The 10,649-nt window shown below is 42.3% G+C and overlaps 1 protein-coding gene across 1 annotated transcript; it reads right to left on the bottom strand.

The window, feature by feature from the left end:
• Window positions 1–495: 495 nt before the first annotated feature.
• LOC138768629 (nicotinamide N-methyltransferase-like) lies at window positions 496–7,607 on the bottom strand. The gene is made up of 3 exons (XM_069946579.1): window positions 7,457–7,607; window positions 2,160–2,367; window positions 496–889 (listed from the first exon to the last, which is right to left on the bottom strand). The coding sequence occupies exons 1-3, from the start codon at window positions 7,605–7,607 to the stop codon at window positions 496–498; spliced, it is 753 nt and encodes a 250-aa protein (XP_069802680.1).
• Between the last annotated feature and the right edge of the window lie 3,042 nt (window positions 7,608–10,649).

The raw sequence follows: 10,649 nt of genomic DNA, 5'->3' as shown, positions 1-10,649 counted from the left end.
TAATGAATTTACAGGATTCTCTATAATTATTTTAATTACATTCAAAAGAAAACTATAATAAAATATTTTATCAACTAGGTACTTTTTTGGACCACTACCCGATTCCCACTCACGTCGTTGGTCTATTCTCAAGCAATGGCCCAGCGTGAAGCACTGGGGGGGGGGGGGGGGGCTAGCCCCTAGTGTAACAATCTCCTGTCTGTGACGCGTTGATTCTAATGGAGTGGCGTCACAGAGGGAAGGGAGTTTTGTCACACTGGGGGCCAGCGGGCCCACCCCTTGGCTTAATTCCAGGCCGCTGCTTGGGACTAGCCTGGTGCCATGCGCAGGAACCATGCGGCAGTTAAAAAAAGGACTGCGGCACTGGCATCCCGGCGCCGGACTGTTCATGTAAAAAACACAAAGCAATGTACCTAGTGATACATTCTCATTAAAGCTTTACATAAAAACTCTTGAAAAGAGACTTAATATGTAAGACCTAATTCCACTTGTGAGCTACAATGAATAGTCAATGAGGTCACTCAAGGCCGTTCTCTTCTTAACCTTGCAGTCATCAATAACAAATTCTTCTCCAGCTAGAGCTTTCCTGACAAAATCCTCATCATATATGAGAGCACGGATCTTGTCTTTCCCAACTGTGTAATATGTTACATCTAAACACCCAATTAATAGGAGGTGTCCTCCAGGTTTCAGCAACCTTGAAATCTTCCTCAGATATCTGATGTAATCATTCTGGTCTTTGCTGATAGAATCAAGAAACCCCCAGCTGATGATACAATCGGCTAATGGTAAGACAATTGGATCCGTCATATTTTCTTTATCAAGGTGACATTTCACCACATGTTGAGCGGCTTCTTTCACTTTTCCTTCTTTGTCCTGTAACTGGCCACTGAAAGCAATAGGAGAAATAAAGTGATTGTCCTATCATCAGTATGAGAACAGTGATATCTTATAAAAGCTCCGAAGTTATCTCAGGATTGTTGGCTGCGAGTAGGGGTGGAAAGACCTGAATTTCACCAAAACAGAATTAAAAAAGAATTAACAGCACAGAAGTGTAAGTTATTATGAGGGTGCACGCCATGCTGGACCTTGTCCTGTAGCAAATCCACAAGATGTCAGGGCAGCACAAACAATATGGTTTAGTTCAGCCCAGTGTACAGATTTCCTTATTTTGAGGAATTCTTTTATTGTAGATCTCCTCTTCCCATCATTTGTACAGTAGAATCAATGAAAGAGGGTTTCCCCTCAATTATACAAAAACAGGGTCTGTGGAGCCTCAGTTATGAATCTCAAAATAGCCAGATATCCCTCCTGGGATGGAAACTCATTGCTAAGTGATGGCTCCCAGTGAGGAGATCACCAAACCACCCTGATACGTAGCCCCTCAAGTCCCACTCAGTTGCAAGTATTAGGACACAAAAAGGGAAATTCCAGGGTGGACCTTTAGCGTCAAAGTCTGCAACACGACAAGGGAATATCAAAGCCAAGCATCGGTCCCCAGACAGCTGTTTCAGGGTATTGCCCCTCATCAGTGTGGAGTAGAATTCAGACATTCCCAGGAGGGATATCTGGCTATTCCTGTGTTTTTAGACTTGTAACTGAGGCTTCACAGACCCTTTTTTTGCATATTCAAAATTTTCAGGGAGCAATGTATCAACAGAGATTAAGTGCTCCATTTGATATTATTTTGTTTTTTAAATCTCCTTCAGCTCCATGACTGTTTTGCTGGTCTAGTGCTCATTGCCCCCCATAGCTAGAATCCTAGAATCCCAAAGCATCTGTCTGTGGATGGATGCCTGGCTTTGGTTGCAATACTCGCAACTAAGTTAGACTTTGGCGCTAAAGGAGCCACTTAGTATTTCCGTATTGGTGTCTTACTCTTAATGGAGTGGGACCTTAGGGGCTATTTTTCAGGGTGGTTTGGAGATCTCCCCACTAGGAAGCACCCCTTAGCAACGGGTTTTCCTCTCAGGATGGATATCTGGCTATTCCCTTTTCTTGAGACTCATAACTGAGACTCCACAGACCCTGTTTTTGTTTTTTTTATTTTTCAGGGGGCAATGTATCAACGGAGACTCTTGGTTGAGTACTCCATTGGTGATCTCCTTGAGTTCAGTAATTGTTGTGTTGTGCCCTTCAAATATAAGCAAATATTTTACCTGTTTCCTTCCATCTCTACATGAATCTTTGTGGCATGCCCCCAATGAAACGCTCCTGTCCGTGAGTCCAGCCATCTCTTCAGCTCCAGGATGCACCTGTCACTGGCCTTCAGGACTATGATGTGTTTGAAAAATCCACTGGCTGCATAGAGATAATGAACAAGGGAACCAATGCTTAGGTCAATCAGGACGTCTCCTTTAATGTGACCTGCAGAAAGAAAAAAAATTAAGTACTGAAGTGTCCAATATGTTAAATGCTTATAGATATTGTATAAATAAATGACATGTCTCTATGCTGCTCACCTCCGTCATCCCTAGTGTGAACATGGTTGGATTCTGTCCCATACTAATTGATCCTAAACACTCTGCATTTTCTGGAGTGAATTCTAGCAGCACCTTAACTGTTAACTCATTGCCTTGCCAGTGATTGACAGCTCTATCCTCCTTTTTTAGTTATTTCTGCCCCAATCACTTCTGAGACCAAGACCTGACTTCCTCAGTCATTTACTGTGTCTGATGCCTTCTATAGCATACACTATACTTGCTTTCTACCCTGTGATATCTTTCCTGTCTTATGGGTTTCCTGACTTTGGCTTGTGTCCCTGACTATGTGTTTGTTTTCTGACTTAGTCTGTAGTTTTTCTTTTTTTTTTTACTCTGGTTTGACTGTTTATTGCCTAGTGACTTTGTACTAGTATTGCCTCGCCTGATTTGACCCTAGCTTGCTGACTACCTGCCACTAGATATTTTTGTCCTTTTCTCGTAATTGTCAAGTTTTTCTTGTATTTGTCTCATGTCCTGTTGCACCTGTTTCAGCCAAGGGTACGTCTCCAAGCTGGCCCGTGTCGCCTAGGACACGTTAAGGAACATTGGGGACGGGACAGCGTCAGGGCTGCACTTGTCTCTGGATCACCTGTATGTACTCTGAAAAGTCCTACACATTGTTTATTCCAACACCCAAAATAATGTAAGAAAAATAGCACAAAGACTCCTCTTCTATAAGGATTTAATATTATTGCATTAATCTAATGCTTCTTTTCCTAATCTTTTCTGTTAAGGGGCAAGTTCTCCTGTGCCATCCGGTATTGCACACAGCTTCTTGGCATGCAGGTAGACGTCTTGCATCAAGAGAATATTTCTTTCCTTGCACGCCTGAGTTTCATTAACTCTATACTCCTGGGTCTGTCTTGGTTGTGGAAACATGATCCTACTATTGACTGGAAGACTGAAGAGGTGATGCGCTGGGGTCTGCAATGCCATGGTTGTTGTTTTCTGCCTCCGTTATCACCTTGACTAGATCCTCCACTCTCCTGACAACTGGTTTAATATCTCCAGCTCTCTCTATCTGCACCCTGTCATTATTTTGAGGATGTTTTCTGCAAGAAACAGGCAGAAACTCTTCCACCACATATGATTGCCACATTGACCTGATGCCCAGAACTACATTTCGTTGTGGCAGGGTGTTTTCTCATCGAAACAGAGGCTATGTTAGCCTATATCAAGAAAAAACTTGAGAGGAGGTAGGCTTCTTTTTGTGCAAAAAAAGGATGGGCCCTTACAGCCTTATATTGACTGTAGGGTACTGAATAAGATTACCACCAAGAACTTTTATCTGCTCCCATTTATCTCAGAGATCTTTCATCAGATCTGTGGCACCAAGATATTCTCCTAATTGGATTTTCAGGGTGCTTACAACCTCATCCGTATTTGTGAGGGCGATGAATGGAAGACTGCCTTTAACACCCGGGATTGTCACTTTGTATATTCAGTGATGCCCTTTGGGCTTTGCAATGCCTCGGCAGTCTTCCTGAAAATTGTAAAAGATATTTTTCAAGACATGTTGCAAAAGTGTGTGCTTGTTTATCTACATGACATCTTGGTTTTCTCCTCCAATATCAGGTTTCTACATGACCACGTCAGCCAGGTACTTGCTCACCTGCATGAGAACTGTCACTATTCCAAGTTGGAGAACTGCCTCTTCAAATGCTTAAGCCATGCTATTTCTGGGTTGCATCATCTTAGTCCGGGGTCTCCAGATGGACCCAAAAAAGCGGTCCACAGTGCTAAACTGTCTATACCTTATTGGTCTCTGAAGCATCCAGCGTTTCATCGTTTTTTCTAATTACTACTGCTAATTTATCCAAAGTTCTCCTCACTGGTGGCTCCTATTGTTGCCCTCACCAAAAAGAGCAGCAACCTGCAGATATGAACTCCAGAAACAAAGTGCCTTCTCACAACTAAAATCCGCTTTCACAATAACCAAAGTACTCCATTGCCTTGATTGAGAAACCTTTCTATCTGGAAGTTGACGCCTCTGCATTTGTGGCTGGAGCAGTTCTGTTCCAGAAAAATGACCAGAACAAAACTGTTACATACAGATTTTTCTCTAGGGTCTTTTCTACAGCTGAAAGGAATTACTCATTAGGAAATAAAGAGTTATTAGCTATCAATTTGGCCTTGGAATATTGGAGACATCTATTGGAAGGTACAGCCGACCAAGTGAAGATCTATACAGATCACAAAAGTCTTCACAGTTTCTGAGCCCCTATCAGGCCAACTGGCCTCCCTTTTTCTCTCCTTTAAATTTCAGTCTCAATTTCCATCCAGTGGCAAAGAACTTTAAAAGCACTGTCTAGAGCATCATACGCCACAGACTCGGTTCAATACAACATTTCCCCAGGGCTCCTCCTCACAGCGGCACAGCATTGGTGAACCATGGTCAGGGAAATGGATCTTGACCTGGGGTCATGCCCCCCCATATTGCTGACCATTTGGGGGTATGCAGATCCTTTGATCTCATCTCCGGGAATTATTGGTGGCCAACTCTGGTTCAAGATGTTAAAGATTTTGTTGCCGATCGCCCGGACTGTGCCACAATAAGAGCTCCCACCAAAAACTTGCGGATCTCCTGTTGCCACTACCTTGCCACTAGCTTGTGGATCTTCTGTTGCTAGTGGATCTCTGTCTCAACTAGATCATTCTTTCTCAACTAGAGATGAGCAAACCTCGAGCATGCTCGAGTCCATTCGAACCCGATCGTTCGGCATTTGATTAGTGGGGGCTGCTAAAGTTGGATAAAGCTCTAAGGTTGTCTGGAAAACAAACATACAGCCAATGACTATTTCCATGTTTTCCACATAGCCTTAGAGCTTTATCCAACTTCAGCAGCCACCGCTAATCAAATGCCGAACGATCGGGTTCGGATGGACTCAAGCATGCTTGAGGTTCGCTCATCTCTAGTCTCAACCCATTAAGATGGTTGGATTCCTTTGCTGCCATGGGCCTAGTTAGCTCATAATAACCACCCTAGTGGCTCTTCCGGGGACACTTCCTTCCACATCCTTGACTTCCTTTGCTGCTTCCAACGGCCTCAGAAGTTCCAGCCATTGAGAGCCAAGATCGTGATTTTAATCAGATTTGACATCAAGCTTGCCAAAGCCTTCTCAAACTATTTTCAATTACGGGTCCCTAGTTTGAAGTTGGCACCTCGTTACTTAGACCTTTTTAGAAAAGAAAATTTATCCAGTTTTTTGCAAGCTCAGTTTGCCCTCATCCTTGCCCATTCCAACTTGTTTCACATGTCTATCCTCAAGCCAATCATCCTTAAGCAGTACTCTCATAAAATCACTTCTCCTACCCAAGTGTCAGGCACTGAACATGTCTATGAGGTTAAGAAGATCCTGGATATGAAATGGTCGAGAGGCTGGGTTTAATATCTAATACACTGAAAAAGCTTTGGACCGGAAGAGAGGTCCTGGGAACCGCATGAGGACTTAAATACCCCAAAGTTCTCTCAAAGTTTTCACCAACTCCATTCCAATAAGAGGAGGGGCGCTAAGGGAAGGATACTGTAACGACACTTGGTAATGTCGGTTATTCTCTATCTACTGCGGGTCGCACTGCACTTTAGTCATTTGTTCATTCTCCTGCTTTTTTAGTGTACATGTCTTCCGGCATCTTCTCATCTGTGCTGGGCAGGCTTCATGGAGGATTAGGCTCTCTCTATTGGCAGGGGTATGCCTGTTCATCTGTATTTATAGACTCAGCACACAAGTTCTATTGAATTCTGGTTACTTAGTGAGGCTGATTACGTATGGGTATTTATAGCCATCACCTCAAGACCTTTGTACTCAATTGTTGGTTTGTTTCAGTCAGAAAACCATGTCTATGTCCCGAGGCTATCCACCACTTAAGGCCCTATTCCACAGAATGATTATCGGCCGTATTCGGATGATAATCGTCCCGTGGAATAGAAGGCACCGATCAGCTGGCATCAGTTATGTTGGCTGATTGTTGCAGTCGCTTGTTTTTCAACACGTTGTAAAACAAGTGACTGATACAGCAGCGATCTGCTGCCGTCGCTCCATGGAATAGGAGTGGCGGCAGCAGACCCCTGCTATGCTCTATGGGCTGCCCAGACGATCAGCGATCACCCGGGCAGCCACCCCCGCAGCTTCACCCCTCGCCCCTCCCGCACTCACCTGCTCGCTGCAGTCGCGTGGCAGCTGCTAGCGGCGAACGAGGAGCAATGACAGCGCTCGTTTGCTCCTCTCCGTCGGCCCATGGAATAGGACCTTTACTCATTTTCTAGAGACCTTCTAGCCGCAGAAGAAGAATATCTAGTCCTGAGCTCCAGTACTTCTTTCCTTCTGTCAGTGGTCATTGGGAACTTTCCCTGAGAGTAGCAACCTGGGATTTTCCCGCACCAAAGCCCATCCTGCCTTGCGGCAGGCTCTGGTAAAAGCCGAGGGCACCTTAGACTCCGCTCCTTGAACAACATAATAGATAGATAGACAGATAGATAGGGTTTGGACAGTTTGATTAACTCATCTCTATAATTAATCTAAACTGTACAGACTTTTTTGGGTACTAAAGACCTCCCATTCCGTGTATTACTATGGTTGTCCTTATTTTAACCCTTTCTCCAGTGTCTTTCTTGCACACTGGTGCCCAAAACTATGCACAATGTTCTATGCGTTGTCTGACTATAGATTTGTACAATGGTAGAAATATTTCTTTGTCAAGTTCATCTATGTTGCTTTTGATGTTCCCTATAAGCTTATTTGCCTTAGCAGAAGCTACCTAACACTAGATCACTGACTCCAATTTACTGTCATCTAAAAGTCCTTACCATTTCAGTTTTATCCAATGTTTTCTTTTTTAGTATGTATCTTTTTTTTTTTTTATAAGAGACACTGTTGAGGTAAATATGAAAATAGTTCTATAATAAATGCATAAAAAATCAAGCCAATGTAACAATAAAAAGTAACAGTAAAAAAAAAAATCAAGATACATACCCACTGTGAATGGTTTTACAAGATTTTTAATTGGAAATGTCAAAAGATCATCTTCAAAAATCATATCAGGTTTGTCGGAGAAGTAATGCTCTAGAAATTGTCTGGAATCAAAGCCGTGTACATGATAGCACTTAAAGGTGCTGGAATACATTGTCGAATCTTGTATCACAGACCGAGTGACTACCTCTACACCGGTGCTCAAGAGCTTCATATAAATACTAGGAATTAGTTTACAAAGTGTGCTGGTAAACTTTACTTAACACATCAAGAGACAGTCATGGGAATATGCGTTAACAAAAAGTAAATGGAATATTAATGATCTTCAAATAGCTCATATTTATTGTTAAAGGAACAATGAGGTAAGTATTCCCGAATCCTGTCTATCTGTCAGTTTGTAATGGCTTTTCCTGAAGAGTAACGGCTCAATGATATAAAAGGGATTGAAAGATGTTAATTGGGGTTTCCTGGCTTTTAAGTAATTTGAGACAGAGGGGCAGGCACCTTTTTACATGAAAATATCCCCTGTGCCTAAATATTTAGTTATAGGTGTATGATGTACTTATGAGGAATATGATTACTTTTGAGTCTATGGGGGAGATTTATCAAACATGGTGTAAAGTGAAACTGGCTCAGTTGCCCCTAGCAACCAATCAGATTCCACCTTTCATTCCTCACAGGCTCTTTGGAAAATGAAAGGTGGAATCTGGTTGGTTGCTAGGGGCAACAGAGCCAGTTTCACTTTACACCATGTTTGATAAATCTCCCCCTATAAGTGTAAAATAACAGAAAGAGACTCAAGTGATATAATACAAGTCACCAATGCACAGATGAATCAAGGAAGAAAGAAGTTATACTGTAATTCTCTCATACCTCTTTATAAAAAATGGAAGTCAGCTATTGAAAAATGAGTCTATTGCACATATGCCTACTATAAGTATAAAGACCAAAATGGCTGTAGATTTTGTGAAACCAGTGTCGCAATCATCATACAACTAACATGTATTTATATCCTAATCTAATTTGTCTCCGCCCAAACCGGTAGACATACTAAATACCCTGGTAACCCTAGTGTTATATTGGCATATTGAAGACTAAATATAATATGAAGAGTCACAACAGCAAAATTACTAGTGACAAGGGGACCCATGGAAATTCGGATTCGCCGTTCATACTAGAAAAAGAAGTTTGACAACCTGGAATTTAATCCAAACTTTTGCACAGACCTGAACCCCATTGAAGTGAAAGTAGAACTCAACTTTGGGCCACCAAAGCCAAATGGCTGTAAAATGGGTGTTGGAAGTGGTAAATGGCTGCAAATGCAACCAAAATGGGGGTTCTGACATTGGTGCCTCCACAAGCTTTTGATTGTATTCCCCATTTTTTCTCTCCCCCTCTACTAATAGTATTAAGGATGCAATTAGAGATGAGCGAGCCGGGTACGGGTTCGAGTCGATCCGAACGTTCGTTATTTGATTAGCTGGGGCTGCTGAACTTGGATAAAGCTTTAAGGTTGTCTGGAAAACATAGATACAGCCAATGACTATATCCATGATTTCCACATAGCCTTAGGGCTTTATCCAACTTCAGCAGCCACCACTAATAAAATGCCGAAAGTTCGGGTTCGGATCGAGGTTTGCTCATCTCTAGATGCAATGTTATTTTTATAGAGGGGATCCAGCAGGGCGGCCACCAAGCATTCAGCACTGGAGAGGATCCTTGCAACTTCGGGGTCCTTTTTCAGGCAGAGCAGTATATAAAGGCATCCTCCCTGCCGTGTTCCACTGCCAAACGAGAGCTAGTCTGGGTGTCATCCTGCTGTAAGCACACCTTCTCATCCTCATCCTACTCCAAATCTCTCCCCTGGCTGGACCAAGGTGTCAATGGCTTTTTTCCTTCTCTTCTTCTTCCTCCTCTGCCACCATAACTTCTTCCCTCATAACCTTGTGTTTTTTCCCAGCAAGCATAGGATGGGGATGGTGTCTTCAGCCCTGACCATATTTGTGGAGTACTCAAAGCATTTCAAGGCAGCAAAAATGTCCCTCATGATGGCCCACTTCTTTGGCGTGAAGTCTTGTTGTTCCAACTCACCCTTGCGTGCCAAAGATGGATAAATTCCTCCTTTATTTATCCAGTTAAAAAAATCCATAATGGTAGAACGTGAAACGGTATGCAAAAATCAACTTGGTGCTGGTGAGTACGCACCCTTAGTCATAGAGCTTATATTGATAGAAGTCTCAAAAAGTAAGTGGAGCTGGACAGCAAACTAAGATGAGTCAATAATCTACATCTAGTGGTAATCGGTTTATCAGCCATCACCCGGATAAGATACATGTATAGTTTCCTAAGATAAACATCCTCAAGAACAAAATCAGGTAGAAGCAGTTCATGCGTAAAAGAAAAAGACGTCACTAGTGATTTCAGACTTGTCATTAATTCTTTGTTAGTTAAATATTAATTTAATATTCCTAATTCTTTGTTAGTTGAATTCACGATAAAATCCACTAAATATCCAAAGTCGGTATCACCCTTCAGAAACATCAAGAATCCCATTCACTCTATTAAGAGCTCTAGGTTCACTGACGGTCTCAGTGAGGCACAAGCTGAACTGCAACATTTCAAGGATCACAACCGTGTCCTCTAGCTTACCTGGAGTGCACCCTCCATCACAGTACATAGAACAGAGTCTTGCAAGATGGACATCAATTAAAGGGAACGGTCATCAAGAAATGACCTACTGTTCAAATAAACTATTTTTTTTAAAGAATTTTTTTTCTACATTATAAAATAATCCTGAAATCTTGTTCTTTTTCTCACCACTAGGTTTAAAATAAGCTGAGACTTCCTGTTCTGTCTGTGATGATAAAGAGGAGGCTGCTGTGAAGTGACCTGTATAGAATTACACTGACAGGTGACACCAGTAGACAGAGATCAGCCGTATAAAACAATAGCAGCTCCCTGTTGAATGATCTCTTCATAGGTAACAAATCATGATTATTATGGAGGCTGCCATCTTACCTGAGCTGTTTTTAACAACACTTAGTGACATGCTCTACGGCAAGACTCATGGACATAGATGAAAACAGATAGGACCTGATGGGACAACATTACTGGGCGTGCTCTGGGACCTGTAAACTGGCCGTTCCACAGAGAGTTGTTATTGTTTTATACGGCTAATATCTGTCTACTAGCGTCA

Source organism: Dendropsophus ebraccatus, chromosome 12 (assembly GCF_027789765.1).
Source record: "Dendropsophus ebraccatus isolate aDenEbr1 chromosome 12, aDenEbr1.pat, whole genome shotgun sequence".
Lineage (NCBI taxonomy): Eukaryota > Metazoa > Chordata > Amphibia > Anura > Hylidae > Dendropsophus > Dendropsophus ebraccatus.
Note: the sequence above shows the minus strand (reverse complement) of the source record. Positions and strands in the feature narration are given on the sequence as shown.

What these genes read in the sequence shown, in the direction of transcription:
- LOC138768629 (XM_069946579.1), bottom strand. Translation starts at nt 7,607, where the DNA reads ATGTATTCCAGCACCTTTAAGTGCTATCATGTACACGGCTTTGATTCC. An exon ending in TGTAAAACCATTCACAGTGG is followed by an intron (nt 2,368 to 7,456) that starts GTATGTATCTTG and finishes TTCTTTCTGCAG; the next exon opens with GTCACATTAAAGGAGACGTC. An exon ending in GTAGAGATGGAAGGAAACAG is followed by an intron (nt 890 to 2,159) that starts GTAAAATATTTG and finishes TATTGCTTTCAG; the next exon opens with TGGCCAGTTACAGGACAAAG.